Below are 19,388 nucleotides of genomic sequence, written 5' to 3' on the forward strand. Positions count from 1 at the left end.
CATGCCAGTGGCCCAGCCAGAATCGATACTAGGGCACCCTTAACACATAATGTGTAAGTCGACCATGAGCCTTGACCCCCCCCATCTCGACTATTCGACAGGACTAACAACGTAGTCATGTTAGGCCCATACAGATAGAGGTGTATATCCAGCAGGGAGCGAAGCGTGTGGCCGCGCATGCTAGAGAGGTAAATGTTGGCGATAAACTGGTGTCAATGTCGGACTGTGCAGCGGCTTCAAATCCACCGGCTAAAACCAGAGTCTGAAAGGTCATTTATATCCTAAAAGCCACAGAATGCTGCTCGGCCAGTACTGTAGCTCTACAATTGGAGCGCCTGCGGCATGCGCTGTGCAGAAAGTCTCATCGCTCATCCTACGCCTTCGCAATGCTTGTCCAAAAGTCCCGAAGCCCAGCACGAGTCGTCAAAAGCGGATCAACTGTCAGTACTACATCTTGTCGTTCTTGATCGCTCATCTCCTCCACCGTGTAGTACCCTCGGCGCCCAATGTGTAGCAATCGGCTCCTAACACTTCGTCGTCCCACCGAGCCCCTCCATAAAGGCTTGCAACTCCCTGGAATCCTTGTGCTGATGATACCATTTGCCCGGATCATCAGTCCAGCTGACCATGGAGCTCCACCGCTCCTTCTCCACCACCCGCAGCACGTTGATCGGGTCGTTGACATTCGCGGCCTTGATCTGGTGCGTCGGACTGCGGAACGGTTTGAGCGACACGATCTGGCACCCTTCCTTCAAGTCGAGGAAGACGTATTTCAGCTTGTCATTCAGCTCCGAGGTGAACGCTTGGTTGTTGATCAGGATGACGTCGGCTCGCTTCAGGACCTCTCGGATCTGTTTGTTCTCCAGGAAATCACCGTGGACGAGGTGGATGGCCCCGGGTTTGATGCCCCAGAGACGGCACCGCGCCGGGAACTCCGCGGCCTGAAGCTGGGCGAGCGTGTCGCAGTTCTTCATCACTTCGCAGCCCCATGATTCGCACCCGGTCTCCAGTGCGGCTTGGAGGACGCAGTTGCCGACGCCGGAGCCGAGGTCGATGAAGACTTGGTCGGACTTGAGGTTGGTCTCCTTGAAGATCTGACTCAGGAACTTGGGCAGGAGTTCGCCGTAGACATTGTCCGAGAAGCCCTCGTACTGACGCACAAGGTTGACCCGGGGCGACACCGTCCGCGCGTAGATCTGATTCTTGATGATGTGTTCCACCAGTCTGAGATCGACGCGGCGCATCTGGTCCAGTTTTTGGGCGATTGTGCCGTCTTTGCGCTTTTCCGCCACCAAAGCGTTGAACTTGTTGACCAAGTCAATGTACTTCGACTGAGCTCCCTGAGCGTTCGGACGGCGCTTAAAGCCTAGAAGAGCTTGATGTCGCAGTTGCTGTATGATCCCTGAGCCGTCCTCTTCGCTTGTGACCTTCTCGGCGGATGCGCTATCAAGATAGTATTCCGCCACGATTTTCATGTTCGCTTCGATCTCGTCCAACGGTTTGAAATCGGACTGATCATTAGGCCTGACCAACTGGTATCTTTCCGTCTGCAATGAAGTAGGATATTGTAGCTCGATGGTAGGGCACTCCTCCTCGTCTGTATCCAAGATTGTGAAAAAGGCCGCGTACTGGTCATGGCCATGCTCGACGAGACCATTGTTCGCAATATCAAAGGCGTGCACCATGTGGAAGCCGCCATCCTCCTCTTGAGAAAATGCCTGCACATCTCTGACTTTGCGGTTCTGGTCGATGCTGTCCTTGCGCTCCAGGCGGATGCGCTTCCGAGGCTGAGTGGCGGCGTCGTCGTCGGTGTCCTCGTCGGAACTTGTCAACCTGGGCGTCGAGACGGCGGGAGAGGCTCGCTTGTTCTGATTTCGTCGGGCGTTCTTGATGCGCTCGATGGGCTCTCCGCTGCCTTGCCGCGACCGCACCGAAACCGGCGTACTTGATTTTCGAGGGATGCTTGCGGTGCGGGAATGCCCGTTGCTGAGCGGCTTCTGCGAGGCCGATGTTGGTCTAGCGGGGCCTGCGGAGGGCGAGGGTCTAGCGACTGGTTTGGGCGTCGAGGCCACCGTCACAATCTTGGTAGCGATCTTGAGAGGAGCCTTTTTGGCTTTCATGGCAGAGAACGACAAGGGTCGCCCTTCGGTAGGCAGAGATCCCATGATGGATTGATGTGCGGCTGAGGATGATAAAGACCACGTAGTCCAACGACTCAAGAAAAGAATGTATTATAGATTATGTTGACATAGTACGAGGGGTAAAAAGGAAGGTGAAGATGAGATCCAGCCGTACTGCCTTTCCTGTGGCACGAGACAAGTGGAGATGGGATCGAGGCACGAGGGAAAAGAATGCGGAAGAGGCGAAGGAGCCACGAGCCTTAGTGAGGCGCCACGGCGTCCACGGTACCTTGCATTATGGCTCCTTGGCCTGCGTCATGCATGGGCTCGTTCTCGGAGCGGAAGTGTGGGTGACTTTGATACAAAAATACAAGGGCAGAGCCATCAACACTCTGGGGACGAGCTGTTCCGCCTCGTCTGTCTTGCATCGTTCCATGACCTCTTCCGGCCACCTCCCCTCCATCCACCGCCATGGTTCGACCGCTTGTAGCGATAGTCGCTCTCCGACCGATCACGATCGTCAATTCTATTCTGGGTCGAAGGCGGCGGGTGCGTCTCAACCCAGTCCTCCAGCACCTTCGTGATTTTGGGTCCCCAGGTATCCTCTCCAGCTCCCAGATCCTCCCAAGTGATGGCAGGCACAAAGCCTTCCGGAATAGGTTCAATGTTGGTGAAATGCCCTTGCTTGCTGCGGACCAAGGCCGCCATCGTTCCGTACGAGTCACAAGCAGTTCCAAGGTCGTACGCGAATGAGCGCACGTAGAAGCCACTACTAACGGTCAGGCGTATACGGGCCGCTGGTGCATTTGCTGGCTGCGCCTCGAGTGTCCCTATGTCGTGAGTGTGCATTGCCGCCTTCTTGTCAGGAGGGAGATTGTTGGATTCCCGGAACTCTTTGTACCTCTCGCTTGGAGGAGTCCGCGGCCTAGTAGGTGCTGCGTCTTGACCTAGTAGCTTTTTGGTCGACTCTGCTCCGGCGATAAGCTTTTGCGCAACAGCCTTTTCCTCGTCGGTCGCTTGCTCAGCGGGCCATCTGTAACCATGCTCACCAGGGTCATAGTAGTCAAGAAGCGTACACTCTGAGATCTCGATATCCCGGCTTTCCAGTTGCCGGGGCAGTTCCTTTCCACTTCTCGCATACTCGTACAGCTTCATACCTTGGACCTTGATAGCACTGTAGATGGGTGGAATCTGCTTCATCTTGCCCCTGAATTGGGCCAACTTGTCTTCAACAACCTCTCGGGTGATGTGCTCGGTTGAAGCCGCCGCTACAACTTTGCCCATGATATCGTAGGTGTCGGTGCTTTTTCCAAAGAGGACCACCGTCTCGTAGGTCTTCTTACAGCCAAGAAAGTCGGGCAGAGATTTGGAGCCGCGGCCGATTCCGACGATCAAAACTCCGGTCGCCAGAGGATCCAAGGTGCCGCCGTGGCCCATCTTGAAAATCTGGTCATCACTCGTCCTTTTCCGACGTTTGGGCTGGTGACGGTCTTGCTCCTCTCTGGCTCTTTTAGTCTGCTCAAGTAATGGCGCAAACGTCTTAGACTCCGCAAACTTATGTTGGAGCTCGCGAAGAACTTGGGCCGAAGAGACGCTGGGTGGTTTGCTGACAGCTATTGAACGACGGGAAACCAGTTAGGGATTGGACGCGAAAACAGCAAATGTCTCGGGAGAGGAATCGGCCTCACCGAAGACGCCTTCGAGGAGTTTCCCCGACGGCTGTGCCATCTTGATGATCCAAAGTGGCCTCATACACCCGAAAGGTATTTCAAGAGATGCGGTTGGACGTAGGGACCCAGTGACGCGCACCTGGTAAAAGGAAGATGGAAAGACTCGAGCAACCATAGCCGGCGAAGCAATCGAATCCACGTGACTTGAAGATGCTTGCCTGTTGCTGCGATTCGTCTCCCTCCACCACTTGTCCAGCCTCTTCTCTCATTACTCTAGCAGAATGACTCGGTTTTATTCCTTCAACGACTCACTCAAGCCCACGCTGTCACCGACAGTGGTTGACATAGAATCCCTTTCGCGCTTACTCTGCACCGACAGTCCCACATGAGCCCAGGGCCTTGAGGAGCATTTGCCCTGGCTACGACAGTGGACCCCGTTTACGAGGCCGCAGCATGAGCCTGCCACCTTTCTGCCTTTGGACATGGGCACCCTGCCGGAAGAACGTGTTCTAAAGGCCCTCGATCCTCCTCCGGACGATGTCAACGAATGGCCAGACTTCGCGCTACGAGAAGCAAAGATCTTCTACCAGGGCAAAGGCCGGTATGCAGATCTGCTTCAGGCTTCGGATGAGACACCTTTATGCGTTGTAGGCGAATTGATGCCATTAGACGACGAGCAGGACCATCTAGCTTTGACAGACGTTCCCACTCACGCAAGAATAAAGATAGACAATGTCACAAATTACAGTTTTGGTCAAGATGACAACGGCAAGCCGGTCATCTGGGCTGCGGGCAAAGCAGGCTGGTACGAGATATCGCCCTCCGACCGCTACCTGAGTCACTACAACGATACGGTCGAAGCTATCGACCTCTTCTACTTTATGGTGGATCAGCACAATAAGCTGCCGCGGAAACAACAGCGGTTCGGCTTCAAGATAGATCCCTTCCTCGCAGACTACCAGAAGCACACGGACTATAGGTTTGACGACGACGACGAAGCCATGGAGACGATCCACAAACACCATCGCTTTCTGCTGAGGCAGATGATAGAGGAGCGGGAAGAGGTTGACTGGTCCCAAACATATCTCTGGAAGCACTTGGCCGAAACATATGCCGACGAGCTGGAAGAATTGAAAGCCACTCTGGCGCGTCTGAATCAAGCAGACCAACGGATAGAGGAGGAGGAGGAGGAGGAGTCGTCGTCTTCATCTTCGTCATCGTCGTCAGAAGGAGAGGAAGAATCAGAGTCAGAATCAGAGTCAGGGGAGCAGAATACATTGCGTGCCGATGCAACCAAAACGTCGGACGATCCCGACGAAGAATCTGGTGAAGACGAATCCGAAGACGCTTCCGAAACAGCTAGCAGTGGCTCAGGGGACAACAAACCCGAGCCAATTGACTGGACCGAGCCGATCTGGGACATGCTCAACATCCTCCGCAAATCTGCCAACTTCAACATGCGCCACTGCGGCATCGACCAAGCCGCTTCGGAGCTCGAAAAACTTCCTACATTCCAAGGCACCCATTCGGACGCGGTCGCGGCCTTCGAACGCTCAGCGGCACCGCTTCTAAAACTTATGAACGAGGCCAAATTGCGCAAGAAATTCAATTGGTCTACCCGGAGAATATACGACGAATTGGAAGCCACGCTTGCAGAGGAAGTCGCCGAGGAAACGATCAAGACGCCAGGCAAACCCGGGAACAGAGAGAAACAACGGCACCGGATGAAGTCTGTGCTGCGGCCCAGTGGAGCCAGCAAGTCCCATAAACGTGCTAGAGGCACGGTGGACGAGGATGAAGACGAAGAGATGGAGGACGTGGCTATCTCGTCCCCCGTTGCTCGACGGCAAGGTGCAGCTGCGCTCTCCGCGCCGAGGGCCAGAGAAGCCACCATCGACTCGGATGCCAGCCGGGAAGACAGTCCGAGTCGGCAGCTCAACGGGCATTTCGACCCGTATGGATTGCCAGAGTTGCCGCCCGGGCCGGAGGCGCAAGAAATGCTCGACTTGGTCGCACAAGAGGCCAAGCGAGTCGGTCGGCAGAACCAGACGGGCCATCTTAAGGAGTTTCTCGGCCAGTGGGTGGTCTAGTGGGTTAATACTCTGAGCATTGACGATGGCGTTGTGGGACTGCGCGGCCGAGTCGAGATTTCGTGGCACAAAGGAAGGACGCATCTGCATGATTATGATACCCCCCTTGTGCTTTGACAGCTGTTTCGCCTTCTTGTCTGTGTGATAGAAGAAGCAAAGAAGCGGGACCAATATATTTTCTTCATCACTTCCATGCTGGTTTCACCGAGCGGCCGACGACCTCCTGCTCTTGCCCGGTCTTTTCGCCTTCACCTTGTTTCCTCCCTTTCCTTTCATCCTCGCCGCCGAAAACCCACGCATGTCGGAACTGCTGGCGGCGTCACCGCTCTTGGAATGCCGCTTCTTGCCTCCAAACCCGTACTTTTGATCGCGCTTCTGCCTCTTCGCATTGAACCCGGGTCCCCGCTCGCGACCGGAGCGGTCCTTGGCACCGGCCTTCTCGACATCGACCCTCTGAAAGAGATCGTCGTCGACATTTCCCTCGGCGACTTTTCCCGTGTCGGCGCCTCTTCGTTCTATTTTTCGTCACGTTAGCAGCGAACCACACATACACATACGCACCACGCCAGCCGTCGCGAGGTGGGGCAAAGGGAGGGAGAGGGGTTTCAACGCACTCCTCTTCAGCTCCTTGATCCTGTCCAGCGTGGTTTTCTTCTCCTTGGCCCGTTCCTGCTCCTTGGCGACCTGGACGGCCTTGCCGAACTTGCGGGCATCCCTCAATTTCCGCGCCTCCTCGGCGGCCTTCTTGCCCGCCGCCTCGTCGTACATCTTCTGCTTGACCCGCCCCATGTGCTCGTCCGTCTTGACCATCTCGGCGAAATAGTCGGCCGGACGGGTGAATGGGATGCCTTCGGATTCGAGTTTCTCGCGCGCCGAGAGCACCGCCGTGCGGGCGATGCGGTAGAACTCGAGTTCGCGGGTCAAATCGTCATTGGGGTCGGGGATGGATTCGCTCGCAGGGGCGAGGGAGGAGGTGAGGGAGTTGTGGTGGTGGAAAGGTGTGGTTTTGGGGTTCTTCACGACGGCGATGCGGGTTCGCGAGGCGAGCAGCGCCGGACCGTTGTTGATGGTCATCTTTTGGTAGGGGACTGTGTCTTCGAGGTCCGAGTCGTCGAGGTCTGATACGGGGACGTCGGAGTCGTTTTCTTCTGCTTCAGACGCCGAGGCGGCCGTCTCTGCTGGTTGTGGGATTGTGGTGTTGGCTTTGGCGTCTATAGCTGCGTTCTCGTCTTCGTCAAAGTCGGCAAAGTCGTCCTTCTGGAGCGCCTCCTCTGACGGGTGTGACTCCTGGTCGTTGTTCTCTATCATATCGTCTTCTTTCTCAACGCGCTCCGGAGTGTCGAGTTTCTGCCTCTTCCGTTTCTCGGCCGCTTTCACTTGTGCTTTTCTTTTCTCCGCCTCGTAGTCGCGGCCCTTGTGTGCGTCCAGCGCGGCTAGCAGTTTACTTTTCTTCGCCATCTTGCCGGATTAGCTAGTCGTGGTGGAGGGGTAGGCTTTTGTAACGAGAAAAGATATCTGTCTATCGGTCAATCGCTCTTCGGCACCAAAAAAGTTGAAGAGTCGGGGAAATTTTCAGGCTGGAGTTTCCTCCGCAAAGGTGCTTGATGCCTATTGGCGGAGAGGCCACGACGAGTGGTACGTCGGAGCATACCATCACCACACGCATACACAGTAAGGCTTGACTCAAAGCCTCGAGCCGCCGCGGACAGCCTCGCCGCAGAGCGAAATACGAGCACCCTGCACGAGTCCTCCGTACCTCGTACTCCGCACTCTCCGTTGTAACTCAGCAACCGCACCACCCTCACTCCTATCTCGAGCGACCGTTGCAGCACAGGTGCAGAACAACTTGGTCTGGCTGGCCGGACGACATGCATCTCAAGTGAAAGAGCCGTGCACCTTTGTTTTCTTGAGTTTCTCACATTCCTTCTCCGTAACGAGTACGACAGGAGTCCCGGTTGAGTCGAGGCATTCCAGACGTTGTCGTCGACTGCGTCTTGTTTGCACATACATGAAATCCACTACGCGAACAGGGTCGGGTAATAGAACTATCATCATGGTGAGTTCAAGTCCACGTCCCCTGTACAAAGTCAACAAGAAGCGCCCCGGCGCGGAGCGTCGCAACGCAACCACTGTCCCCTTCCCTTTTCCGCGGAGACGATGCCTAACGGGACTTAACCCCCAGTCGACGCCCACCCCGCCGCCCCTTCCTGGTGGTGGGTTCAACAACACCAGCTCGGCCCTCTCGGCGCATCACGCAACGACCACGCACGCCCCGCCGCCGCCGTCATCCGAGACAGGCCAAGAAGCCACGACGAAGCTCGCCGAGGCGATTGACGACTTTTTGGGCGATCTGGAGAAGAAATTCAAGGGCATCAGTGACGAGATCCTCACCAAGCTGGACGATATGGCGGAGCGGTGTGACCGGTTGGAGCAGGAGATGCTCGTGAGGGAGACGAGCAGTAATGCGCTGGAGGGGGTCGGGGCGAAGGGGCCGGGCAGTCAGGCTGGGCCGGGGTGATTCCCGCTGAGGAAGTCAAACTCCGTCCTATGGCACACTGGAACTGGGCGTGGTGTCTAATAAGCGTGTGTGCCGCTTATCTAGGCGGGGTGATACCTTTTTGAGGGACTCGACTTTTCGCTCGAAGAAGAAAGACAACATACCTCCCTGTTCAGTATCGTGGCAGAGATGGTACAGCACAGCACGGGAAGGATGAGGTCGCGGCCTGCTTGGCACATGCTTCCAAGTAGCAAGCCGGCTTTTTCCGAAGCGAGGCGGGTGGAGGGGAGAGGAGGGGAGAGCAGACACTCGGGGTCTGGCAAAGGCAGATTGGTTGGGAACGGCACATATCCTAACCCGTGTAGTCAAGCGGAGATCAGCTCCACAATCGACTTGCAGCGAGCTACAGGCAAGGGGAAGGGCACACTCGCCCGAAGCACTCACTACGATAACAACAAGAACGAGGGCAAGTGAACATGACAAGATCCTTTAGAAATCATGATGATACCTACCTACCTAAGCCAATGTATACAAATCAACACCAGCAGAGTAACTCCTTCCTTCCCACCAGGCTTTTGTGGCGCCCAACCTCAGTTTCTCGTAGCCATCGTACTGCACCTTATAACTCGCTCTTCGCCTCGGGCTCCTTGACCAAGAACTTGGCCAGGATGTTGCTTCTCTTCTGCAAGTCGTCAATCTTCTCCGGCGCGAGACCCCCCTTCTTCAACAGGCCAGCCAGCCGGGTCTGCTCCTTCATGGCGTACTCGGGGTTTCCGGTCAATTTGGACACCGCACGGAGGTAGTAGTCGACGGACGAGTTCTTAAGATCCTTGGCCAGGGTCTTGATCTCCTCTGCCAGATTTTCCGCATCCTTGAGACCATTCGCGGTGACGTACTTGGAGAGAAGCGAGTCAATGACCTCGATCGTGCCGGCCTGCGAGTTCAACGTCCCGCCAGGCGCCCTGTACGTGCCGGCCTTGGAGTTGACAAAGTCGACGATGGCCTCCTCGCTTCGCGCGCCGCTGTACGATTCCGCCTCCTTGGAGCCCTTGGGGAAGAACTTGATGGTCGGGTAGCCGGTGATGCCTTGGTCCTGGGCCGTGGCCTTTGCGTTCTCGGCTTCGGCGTCGACCTTGGCGATCAGGACGCCCGGCTCGCTAGCGAAGTCGGCAGCGACCTTTTCCCATGTCGGAGCGAGGGACTTACAGTCTGTAGATTAGGTAGATTAGCACGCATGCCATGCAGTCCATCTGGGGCAAATTCAAACTTACGGCCACACCACGGGGCAGTGAAGGCGACGAGCACGTCCTTGTCGCCCCCGACCTCGGTCTGAAAGGTCGAATCCGTCAACATCTCCACATGGCTCGGCGCCTTCTTGGGGCCCTTTGCCTTGACGCCACTCTTCTCGCTCACAAACGCCGTCAGACTCTCCAGATCCCGGCCGCCATTATAGTCTTGCGGCTCGGACCCGGGCTTGCCGTCAAACCACTTCAGCGTAGGGAACCCCTGGACGCCAAATCTCTTGCCTAGATCTTTGTGCTTGTCCGCATCGACATTGGCAATCGTGACTTTGTTGCCCGAGGTCGCGAAGGCGGTGGCCAGTTCTTCATAGACGGGGGCGAGGTTCTTGCAATGGCCACACCATGGGGCAAAGAACTCGACCAGCGCGGGCTTGCCGGACTCGAAGACGACGGTGTCAAAGTTGGACGGGATCAGGTTGACCACATCAGAGGCGGAGGCGAGGAGGGGGAGCGCGAGGGTTACGAACGGGAGGAACGAGCGTAGTTGCACCATGATGGCGCTCTGTTGTGTAAACTGGGGATCCGAGCGTCCTGAAAAGGTTCGAGTGAGTGTCTCAGGAGTAAGGAGGATGGCTGATTCCAGCGGCGACGAGGCGAACAGAAGGTGAATTGAATTGAAGTGAATCGTCAATCACTCAGATATATTCTTTGGTGGCGCCGCTTTTGTTGCCCTGAGGCATCACTAGCATGTCGATTTCCAAGCAAAATCCCTGCATTTTCTGATCCATGAGGACAAGGACACCTTGCCTCAACCGCACAGCCTCACACACAATATCAGGATCAATCATTCTTTGGACCTTGTATTTTACCTCACCAGCAGCATGATTAAGATTTTTCTGCCACATACAAGGTAGGCCTGGACAACTGTCCAACCTGCACTGACCTGGGTGATGCGCCGTCTTTTGGAGGCCACAGATGCTGGAGACCATGACTGTTCGCTTGCTTGTCGCAACACATGAGCATTACAGTCACCGTGACCGCTTGATCGACCAGATGTCAGTCATGTGTGGAAGCATGGCACTAACCACAGAGAAGAATCATGTTGAATTCCACTACTCAGCCGTCCTTGAAGGCAGAGTCATAATGTCCAGGCGGCCTTCTTCTATCTCGACCAAGGTTGCTGCCAAGACCAAAGTCGTACCTTCACCAGTTGTCGGGGACGAGTCTTCGTTGGCCCAAGCCCGCTCGAATTCTACTCTGCGCCTTGCATCCTTCTGCTGGGTATGAAAGCGCTGAAACTGGGATTTGGCGTTCATTGCTTACGCTACAGCACGGGCGTAGGGACCAACAAATGTAGCAAGTAGATCAACCACCTCAGTAACCACCTGTTTCCTGGTGCAGACATTATTTAGGGGTATGGAGAACAACTGTGCTCTTTCATAAAAGGCTGGACTCCGAATTCGGGACTCTGTAGGTCGTCAAGTTATCAAGAGCATTCCAACACCTTTATCGCCGTCGCTTGTTGCCAGTCGTGCAGTGAAATCCCCCAGAGCTATGCAAAATTTCATGCTGTGCGTCTCCTGGACTGGATCCCTCTACTTGCCCTCATCTGGCCCCGTATAATTGGAGGTACGCAGAATGGGCGTCAACAAGCACTGTCAGAATTGGTCAGCAGAGATGGGAATACGAGAGTGAAGACAACTCACTTTGCAGCACTTGTTGCTGGAACTGCTTGCTTTCACACGCACACTGTATACATCTCCCATCTTTCAAGTCAAGTATGACGCTCCAAGCCATCTCTTCCCGTTCGTAATCAGGCAAAGTTGGTCGCTTGAAGTCGCCCAGGTGATATTTGCGGCTGACACTTTTCATATTGCTTTCTGTCGCGGGCTGTGAGAAGATTAGGTATCCTTGGTCATCGATCCTCATAAAGCGCCGTTTCCATAAGAACGACTCTGGAAATTGGACGTTGACGTCGCCAATGTCGACTACGTGAAGTAACGAATCTGCTATCGAGTTCTCTCGAGGCAGGTCCTGGTAATCTTGACTTGGCTGAGATTGGTGGGACTGTCCCTTCGCTGGCGACTGGTTTCTGTTGCGCGAGGTGGTGAAATTCGACATCCGCTTCATTAGTCTGCTGGTCATCGATGTTTTGGCCTTGTCGTCGCCTATGGATGCGGCATCACTGACGGACAAAGTGACATGCCGCTTGTGGTTGCCAGACTTGGAAACCTTGCTGTGATCCGAACTTGACCGAGGGAGGTTCGTGTGGGAGTTCGACCGATGCGAAGAAAAGGAAAATCGGCCTCGGTCGGATTTCGTGGGGCTTTTAACCCTGGGTTGATTGGCAGCCAGGCTTCGATCAGACGCTGGGTCGTGCTTCTCATGTTCGACAATCAAAGGACTCTTATGCAGATTCAAAGGAGCGTGGTAGTTGGAGCTGGGGGCTTGAGGGGGATGCTTGCTGTTTTGATCCCGCACAATACGTGCTGTCACGGAGATAGTCTCGCCCTTCTGGGACGCTCTATGCACATCAACTGATGGCCGTTGGATTTCTCTCCCAGCGAGCGAGGAATGGGGGTCATACTGAGGCCCTGTCGTTGGCAAGGCTTTTGGAGGTGAATTATCAGTCGACGCGTTGAGGGTTTGCTGCTGATTCGAAAGAAGCGACGAGCGCTTCATGAAAGTTGAAAAAGCCGAAGTCCCGGCACTGGTCTCGCGAACCGGCTGACGCGGAGGGCTTACATCTTTTGTCCTCAGCACTTCTAAGGCTTTGATGCGTTTTGAAATGCCCGTGCCGAGTGTAGCCTTCTTCGTTAAAGGGGCTGAAATGGGCTCTGCGGGTAATGGCGGCCACTGTGGCAGGGCCGTTGACACGCTCCGTACGCTTCCACTGGCGGATCTGCCGCGCTCAGGTGTGGTTGCGGCGCTCCGTCCGGTTGTTGAATGGCTTGTAGTTGGAGGCTTGTTGACAACCTCACGCAGACGATCAGAACTTCCCTTGGACATGATTGGAGTCACTGGTGATCGCGCGACAGATATTGGCTTAGCTTCGTGGACCGTGGCAGTATGTATTTCGTCCATCAACGAGTCATCGTCCGAAAGGTCTGATGTTGAAGCATGGCTGTTTGGCCGTAGCTTCAGAGGTTCTGGTGGTGCCAGGCGCCTTGATTTCCTAGGTGAAGAGTGCTGTGTTGCTGATGTGACGACTGGAATTGCGCGCCGAGCCTCCGAGCTCTGTTGAGGTCTGATCTCCATGACACAAGTGTCTGGTTCCTTGTCTGGTACTGCTTCCAGATAGGCCAAAGCTACCTTTACGTCAGCATGAGGGTCGTCTTCAGTCTCGATTGCGGCAATGGAGGTGGTTGAAATGCTTGACGGTCTTATACATGCAGATCGTGTACTCTCCGCGCCGGCCTTCTCGTCCTCGGCCGGGGCTTTCGGTGTGAGTGATGAGCTGGTAGCCGATGACAGCGAGCGGCGGGAATGAGGAGTATTGGCGTGTTCGCTGAAAGACGAAGCCTTGGTTGACGGTTCTTCAGAGATGTACGTCATAGTCGTCGGGGACGTTGTGTAAGAGGAATGTGTCAATTTCGTCTCCTCATCCAGATTCGAGAGCTGCTCCTGGCTAGGTATCGATGACAAACGAGTACTCGAGGTGTCCGTGCTTAGACTTGCTTCCGACGCGTTCTGGCTGTGCACATCTGATTGCGTTGAGGATAGCGCCGAAGCTCTCTGAGCTAAGAGCATATTCCTCTTCCTCAATTGCAGAGCCTTCATTAATCGGACCTTCTCTGGGGTTGCTGTGTATGCATCTCCGGTGACCGATGCGGGCCCTAGTATAGCAGATCGACTATCGCTGGGGCTATAGGGTGCCCGCAGAAAAGATGGTGATGGAAGGGGAGGAGCGCCGTTTGTCGACTGGCTCGACGTTGCAAATCGACCTGGGACACTCCGGGTTGACTGCTGCGAGCCGGGTCTAAGTCCCAGACTGACCAGAGACTTATTATTAACCCGAATAGAGGTTGGCAGATTAGCCACTGGCCGTATACCCGTGCTACTGTCGATTGTTCCAGATGTTTTTGGACGTCCAGTCGGTTCGACATGTGGACGTGGGCCTCGCTTCTTCTTCTTTGGCTTCGCCGTTGCATAAGACGTCACATTACTGCTCCATTGGCTGATACTGTCCGACTCAGCGGCTGAAAGATGACGAGTGTGAGGGCGAGGGGTAGTCTGACTGGAGGATTCTGCTGCAGTCGCGGCGGTGGCACCCAAGAGGATATTGCTCGTGGTGTCGAAGTCTGGTGCTGTGGGTGGTTCTCCCTCGCTGGTAGAGGGTGGTGTGGGCTCGGGCGTCGCTGGGAGCGCTTTATCTGTGATGATTGAAGGCAGTGGCGAAGGTAAGGGTGAGGTAGACAATTTGGGGGACGCAAGCAAACCCTCCTTTCGTGGAGGATGCAGGTCCCTTTCCTGCGAGGAGTGCGCATTGCTGGTGGGAGTGCCAGTGAGAGCAGACGCTGCAGCAGCTGCTTCCTCCTTCCTTTTCGCCAGTAGAGCTTTAGCAAGCACGGCGCTGGCCGGTAATTCATCGAGTTCGCGCCTTCCGAAAGCTGTGATCGGACTCTGTGGCAGAGGCGCCTCGTCTGTTTGTGGTGGTAGAAAATCGAGAGCGAGGCGACTCTGTCCCTGTTGCTTCTCTTTCTCAACGTCTTCTTCATTCTCCTCCTCGGCCAGAACAGTGACCTCCTCGGCATCTTCGGTGATCTCGTTCAGCCTGCGCCGCCGCAAGGAGGAGCTGGACGAGGCCAAGGAGACAGCAGACGGGAGCAGCATCGTCGACAGGCCCAATGCGGACTCGGTCAGCTCGGAGGCCGCAGCGAAGGAGAAGACGGTATCATGCGGTGTGAAGGTCTCCAGGACAGATTGAAATTGCACGGTAAGCCGCACTGCAGCAGGTGAGGCAGATCAGTCAACCGCTCTCTCTCCAGAATTCACGAGTCCACACACCTTGCAGCAGTCGCGATGTCCCGTCCGGCACATATTTGAGAACGACCTTCTTGCGTCGATATTGCACCATTCCGTACAGTGGTGATTTCTCTCCATAGTTTTGGATCAAGGCTCGCACTTCGGGCACTCCCCCAGTTCCCTTGCTCAACACCTCCACGGTATCGCGGTTGACGTACTTCAACAGGAACCTGAACCACGTCAGCATCGAAATCCTCAAGCAGCACGAGGGCACATACCATCCTCCTGCATCCGCCTGCGCAGCTTGGAGCGCTTCGGCGACTGCAGCTCCGTCAAGCCCATTCAGCGACATGTCTCAGGCCTCATTGGAGAGGCTAGAGTGAGCGCGCCTGTTCACAACCAGCGTTCGTGCTATGTACGGCGCCGCCCAAGGTGATACAATGCGAGGGACGTAGAAGCACATCAGCTGAGGCTTTCACTGCAAGGCCGGAAGATTAATCACTTCCCACCATCGACAACAACTGGCAGGAACAGCAGCCTCGACGCCCCGGGACTGTCAGGATGCATCTTCGAGAGGAGCCCACATGCAGGATGCAGGACATTTTTACAAATGGGGCACAGCGCGGAGCTTTACGAGGATGGGCGGGTCAAGCGCTGTCAGGGGTGCAGGACCAGGCCCAGTTCGGGGGCCACCGCATGGGTCGCACGCCCTGGACGCTCGCAGTCCGTGGTCGATGTGCTTCAAGAGCGAGACGGTGGAGTGCGCTTTGACGCTGAAACCCCCGAAGACAACGTGCGATGCGGACCTTTCATTCGCCCATCACGCCATCTCCGTGGGCCAATTTCCCAATCCCTGCTGCCGGCCTGCGGCTAACAGCGCACGAGACAGACACCATTCCTCTTCTGCAGGTTTGAATTTCCTCCCCTCACGTAAAATAAGCGAGAGCGTTCCCGCAGCTCGATGCCGTCGATGCGTGAAAGAAGACGGCTGAACACGAAGCTGTTGGCGATCTCTGATCTCTTCGACGCCTCAGGTCTCTCAGCTTCTCGGAGGAAGTCCCGATCTCAATCTGGCGCACAAGTCGGGCGGCACTCGGAGTGGCAGCCGTTGTGCGTAGAGATGCGCAACACCTCCTGAAACATGCCTTGCGGCCCTGTATCTGAGCCTGTCAAACAAGTCTTGATCGACTTGTGCTCGGACTACGGAGGACATGCATAATAGTTCATGCCTTCTTCCGCGCACGTGCATAAACAGGATCTTTCTGGATACGCAGGTTCGGTTTTCTCGAACCTGTGCCACGGTTGACAGCGTTGCCAGTTCCATTCTCGTTGATGGGCTGGGTGCCGGTGCTGCGAGATTTTGCTTACTCAAGCCACGCGGCATATCTATAATTCTGCAGCCGAGGCCTCCGTATTCTACCATCTATGAACTATTGACACGCCGTTGCGTGCTTGGTCGTAAACGAGAAACGTTTCAGCAGACGGCGGGCGGGATGACACCATCAAATGTCCGCATCATCCACATTTAAAAAGGTTGGCTCCTCGATGTAATTCTCGACGCATCGAGTACAGAGTGCTGTGCTGTGAAATGTATTCGAGCCGTTCCCCCCCCGCGAGGTGAACGCCACGCCACGTGAGTCGAACACTGACATGCTTGGGTGTGGCCGACGCGCAGAAGGTTTGGACGCAAATGACGTCGGAGTACGTGTAATACTGGTGAAACTGTATCTACCACAGCAGAAGCAACTCAATTTCCACGATCATCTTGAGAGAAAGAGTGAGGACCTTACCGTTCCACGCACCAGTATCTCCTTCGTGACAGAATGGCCTCCCTACCACCCATCTCCACCCTTCCGTCACTCGACACCGAGGAGCGAGCTCGAGTCCTCGACTTGCTCTTCGAACCATGTACCCAACTCCACACCCTATCCGTCAGCCTGCTGCACGAGCATGGGTTCTCATCATACAGCGACCTCATCGACGCCGTAGGCAAGCAATTAGAGAATCTCCACCGGTCAGACCTGGAAAGCGACCGCAAATGGCTGGAGGCAATACTTTCCGCTCACCCCAGGCTAGGCGAGAAGAAAGTGGACAGCGAGCAATCCCGCAAGGAGCAAGCACAGCTCAACCAAGGCGGCGCAGCGGACGAGGCAGAGAAGTTGGCAGAACTGAACAGGAAGTATGAAGACAAGTTTCCCGGACTCAGATACGTGTACGTGGGGCTGGTCTTTGCTGTTGTCGTTTTCCTTTCGTTTTCATTTTCATTCTACCCAGCTCCCCCCCTCCTTGCACGTCCTACTTCAACCAGAACAGAACAGGCGATGCTCAGTGTCATCTGTGCGTACAGAGTCTTCGTCAACGGCCGAAGTCGCCCCGTCATCATGGAAGACATGCAGAAGCGGATAGACAGGGGAGATATCCAGCTGGAGAAACAGGAAGCCATCCAGGTAGGTACCTTGACTCCTGGTACTGTATGTACCACAACCGGCCATCCCTGTCGACAATGGGCCGGAACAGGAACCCCTGCTTCGAGGAATGGTACTGGAACTGACTGATTCCTTTTTCTCTCTTCGTATAAAGGCAATGGTCGACATCGCGAAGGACCGAGCGAAGAAGTTGGCCGGATGAGCACGCATGGCCAGCGTGGGTCTGGATGTCTGAATGGGGACGCAGTATAGAACTGTGGGAATGGCTACTTGTCTGTATCTATCGGTGTAGGTATGGTATGTATGTTACCTACCAGTGACCGATGACCAGTGTATACCAGCAGCGCCAATGTTCGCGCGGAATGATCCTGCCGCTCCATCGCAGTCTTGTCGAAGTGCGAGTCCGCTACATTCTAATTCATGGCCCCGGGATCTCACCATGGGGGCATGACTTCGCTGTGGCGCAAGGACATCGTAACACATGATATGGCATGGCATGATATCGATATGGACATCCTACCTACACGACCGCAGCTTGACAGTAACAGACCGTTGGCATTCTTCTAAACTGAGTCTACGAGGTAGCAGGCATGAGCTTTGCCCAAACCTGGCATGGGGAACAAATAGACACAATATCTTCGCAATGCTGTCTTCGATCGTGGGGATTCAATCCGACGCAGACCATCGTATTCCCCTCGTTTTCGCAGGGTCGACGCCACCTCCTCCACTCCGGACCTACAGCCCGGCTACTTCTCAAAGGTATACCTCATCCACTCGCCTATGGCCTTCAAACTCTCCCACCGGACACTCTCGTCACTATCGCCCATCAACTCCAACAACCTCGCCTTCAGGCCTAGTTTCTCCAGCGCCGTCCTCTGCTCCGGCACTTGCTTGACGAGGTTGCCCACATCATTACTCGCGATTGCTAACACTTTCTTGTCGTTGTCCCAGGACTTTGACAAGATTTCGGCGAGTTTCTTGGGCAGTTCGCCGTTCTTGTCCTCGAGGATTCTCCGCGCGTTTTCGCGCCAGAACGTTGGGTTCCGGTGGGGTGGCGACCAGCGTAAATGCCCGGATTGCACTTCGTCGGCGTACTCGTCAAAGGTGGTCTGGTTCTTTGTGTATTCTTCCAGTATGGACTTGAGAGCTTCGAGGTCTTCAAGGAGGTCTGGGTCGGTGAGATGGCGGCCGCTCAAATTAGAAAGCAGGGCCGGAAGTCTGGCCGTGGTAGCGGTGGCGATGAGAGTCTCCTTATTCGTCGACAATAGGTTCGTCAGGGTCGCCAACAGAAGCCGGGTGGTCTTCTCCTTTGGTGACATCCGAAGGAGCTGGGTGTATAGGGGCACGATCTCCTGGTCCCTGGGTAAACGTTAGCCCGGCCTCTCACTTTTCGCCCTCCGCGCTCTAGCACTCACTGTTCGAGCCCTTCGCCCACCAGTTCCCCTTCAAAGCTCAGCTGCCAAATGACTAGCAAGACGTGGTACATTAGCTGCAGGGCGACACCGCCGCCGAATCTGGTGTCACTGCTTCGAATGCTGGCATTGCCACTCCATAGCGTAGAATCATTGTCCTTCGCTGATCCCGCTGCTTTGCGAAGGATGTCGAACAATGGGTCGACCGTATCGGCTCTCTGCTTCCAAAATATCTCTTTTGATTGCGTGGTTCGCAACAGTTGCGACATGTGCTGGACTCCAATATCCTGTAGACCGCTGTCTTGGTTCTTGACCAGTTTCGCAAGGTAAGAGTAGAGCCGCGGAAGCGCTTCGTCGTCTCGCGGGGCTGGATGTGAGGAGGTCGTTAAAGAAATAGCAATGAGGTTGACCAGGAACGTAGCGGAAAGCAAGGGTATGGGGTCCTGAGACTCGCTGCCCTGGCTGAGGAACGACAAGAAGGATTTATAAGGGTTTGAATGCCTTAAAACGGCTGCTGCGAGCTCTGGGGCATCTAGTTCGTGTCAGCTGTATCCCTGGCGCCTGATGCGCGCAAACGGTGAGCGGGTATACCATTGATGAGGTCGGTAGCCAGCACGAGGATATACTGGATGATATCACTTCGTTTCGAGGCTTTGTCGAGAACGCTGCCACCATCCGAGCCGCCTACGAGCAGGTTGCTGTAGCTGTTGACATCCTTCTCGATGGTCTGTTTCCGCTGCTCTTTCCTGACCTTGTCAACAGATCGTATCCTCTTCAGTTGGTCCTCTGTAAGGTTTCCCGCACGCACGGCGCCGTCCCAAGGTATCTGCGACGCTATTAGACAGTGCGGCCAGCCAGAGGGTTTTCGAGACTTACTGGACGGGCTCTGATGTTGCTCTGCAGGGAAGCGAGATATGCTGGCGGACTCAATGACATCTTGTCCGGCTGTGATGCAATCAGTTCGGGA

At 55.3% G+C, this 19,388-nt stretch overlaps 9 protein-coding genes across 9 annotated transcripts; 3 read left to right on the forward strand and 6 right to left on the reverse strand.

Annotated features, from left to right (window-relative positions):
• Positions 1 to 524: 524 nt before the first annotated feature.
• A1O7_08625 (uncharacterized protein) lies at positions 525 to 2,165 on the reverse strand (the record flags this gene model as incomplete). Its single annotated transcript, XM_007762616.1, has 1 exon — positions 525 to 2,165. One exon carries the CDS (start codon positions 2,163 to 2,165, stop codon positions 525 to 527), a length of 1,641 nt encoding a protein of 546 aa, XP_007760806.1.
• Positions 2,166 to 2,504: 339 nt separating this feature from the next.
• On the reverse strand, positions 2,505 to 3,848 carry A1O7_08626 (uncharacterized protein; the record flags this gene model as incomplete). Its single annotated transcript, XM_007762617.1, has 2 exons — positions 2,505 to 3,733; positions 3,809 to 3,848. The coding sequence occupies 2 exons, from the start codon at positions 3,846 to 3,848 to the stop codon at positions 2,505 to 2,507; spliced, it is 1,269 nt and encodes a 422-aa protein (XP_007760807.1).
• A 424-nt stretch (positions 3,849 to 4,272) lies between these two features.
• A1O7_08627 (uncharacterized protein) lies at positions 4,273 to 5,880 on the forward strand (the record flags this gene model as incomplete). Its single annotated transcript, XM_007762618.1, has 1 exon — positions 4,273 to 5,880. The coding sequence occupies one exon, from the start codon at positions 4,273 to 4,275 to the stop codon at positions 5,878 to 5,880; it is 1,608 nt and encodes a 535-aa protein (XP_007760808.1).
• Positions 5,881 to 6,081: 201 nt separating this feature from the next.
• A1O7_08628 (uncharacterized protein) lies at positions 6,082 to 7,338 on the reverse strand (the record flags this gene model as incomplete). Its single annotated transcript, XM_007762619.1, has 2 exons — positions 6,082 to 6,395; positions 6,495 to 7,338. The coding sequence occupies 2 exons, from the start codon at positions 7,336 to 7,338 to the stop codon at positions 6,082 to 6,084; spliced, it is 1,158 nt and encodes a 385-aa protein (XP_007760809.1).
• Positions 7,339 to 7,933: 595 nt separating this feature from the next.
• A1O7_08629 (uncharacterized protein) lies at positions 7,934 to 8,398 on the forward strand (the record flags this gene model as incomplete). The annotated part of the gene is made up of 1 exon (XM_007762620.1): positions 7,934 to 8,398. The coding sequence occupies one exon, from the start codon at positions 7,934 to 7,936 to the stop codon at positions 8,396 to 8,398; it is 465 nt and encodes a 154-aa protein (XP_007760810.1).
• Positions 8,399 to 8,996: 598 nt separating this feature from the next.
• A1O7_08630 (protein disulfide-isomerase tigA) lies at positions 8,997 to 10,171 on the reverse strand (the record flags this gene model as incomplete). Its single annotated transcript, XM_007762621.1, has 2 exons — positions 8,997 to 9,586; positions 9,649 to 10,171. The coding sequence occupies 2 exons, from the start codon at positions 10,169 to 10,171 to the stop codon at positions 8,997 to 8,999; spliced, it is 1,113 nt and encodes a 370-aa protein (XP_007760811.1).
• Positions 10,172 to 11,223: 1,052 nt separating this feature from the next.
• Positions 11,224 to 14,935, reverse strand: A1O7_08631 (uncharacterized protein; the record flags this gene model as incomplete). Its single annotated transcript, XM_007762622.1, has 4 exons — positions 11,224 to 11,273; positions 11,325 to 14,564; positions 14,626 to 14,813; positions 14,862 to 14,935. 4 exons carry the CDS (start codon positions 14,933 to 14,935, stop codon positions 11,224 to 11,226), a joined length of 3,552 nt encoding a protein of 1,183 aa, XP_007760812.1.
• A 1,471-nt stretch (positions 14,936 to 16,406) lies between these two features.
• On the forward strand, positions 16,407 to 17,211 carry A1O7_08632 (uncharacterized protein; the record flags this gene model as incomplete). The annotated part of the gene is made up of 3 exons (XM_007762623.1): positions 16,407 to 16,795; positions 16,931 to 17,030; positions 17,164 to 17,211. 3 exons carry the CDS (start codon positions 16,407 to 16,409, stop codon positions 17,209 to 17,211), a joined length of 537 nt encoding a protein of 178 aa, XP_007760813.1.
• A 544-nt stretch (positions 17,212 to 17,755) lies between these two features.
• On the reverse strand, positions 17,756 to 19,357 carry A1O7_08633 (V-type H+-transporting ATPase 54 kDa subunit; the record flags this gene model as incomplete). The annotated part of the gene is made up of 4 exons (XM_007762624.1): positions 17,756 to 18,368; positions 18,425 to 18,953; positions 19,013 to 19,247; positions 19,298 to 19,357. 4 exons carry the CDS (start codon positions 19,355 to 19,357, stop codon positions 17,756 to 17,758), a joined length of 1,437 nt encoding a protein of 478 aa, XP_007760814.1.
• Positions 19,358 to 19,388: the final 31 nt, after the last annotated feature.

This window comes from Cladophialophora yegresii, assembly GCF_000585515.1.
Source record: "Cladophialophora yegresii CBS 114405 chromosome Unknown aczIN-supercont1.6, whole genome shotgun sequence".
In the NCBI taxonomy this organism is placed as follows: domain Eukaryota; kingdom Fungi; phylum Ascomycota; class Eurotiomycetes; order Chaetothyriales; family Herpotrichiellaceae; genus Cladophialophora; species Cladophialophora yegresii.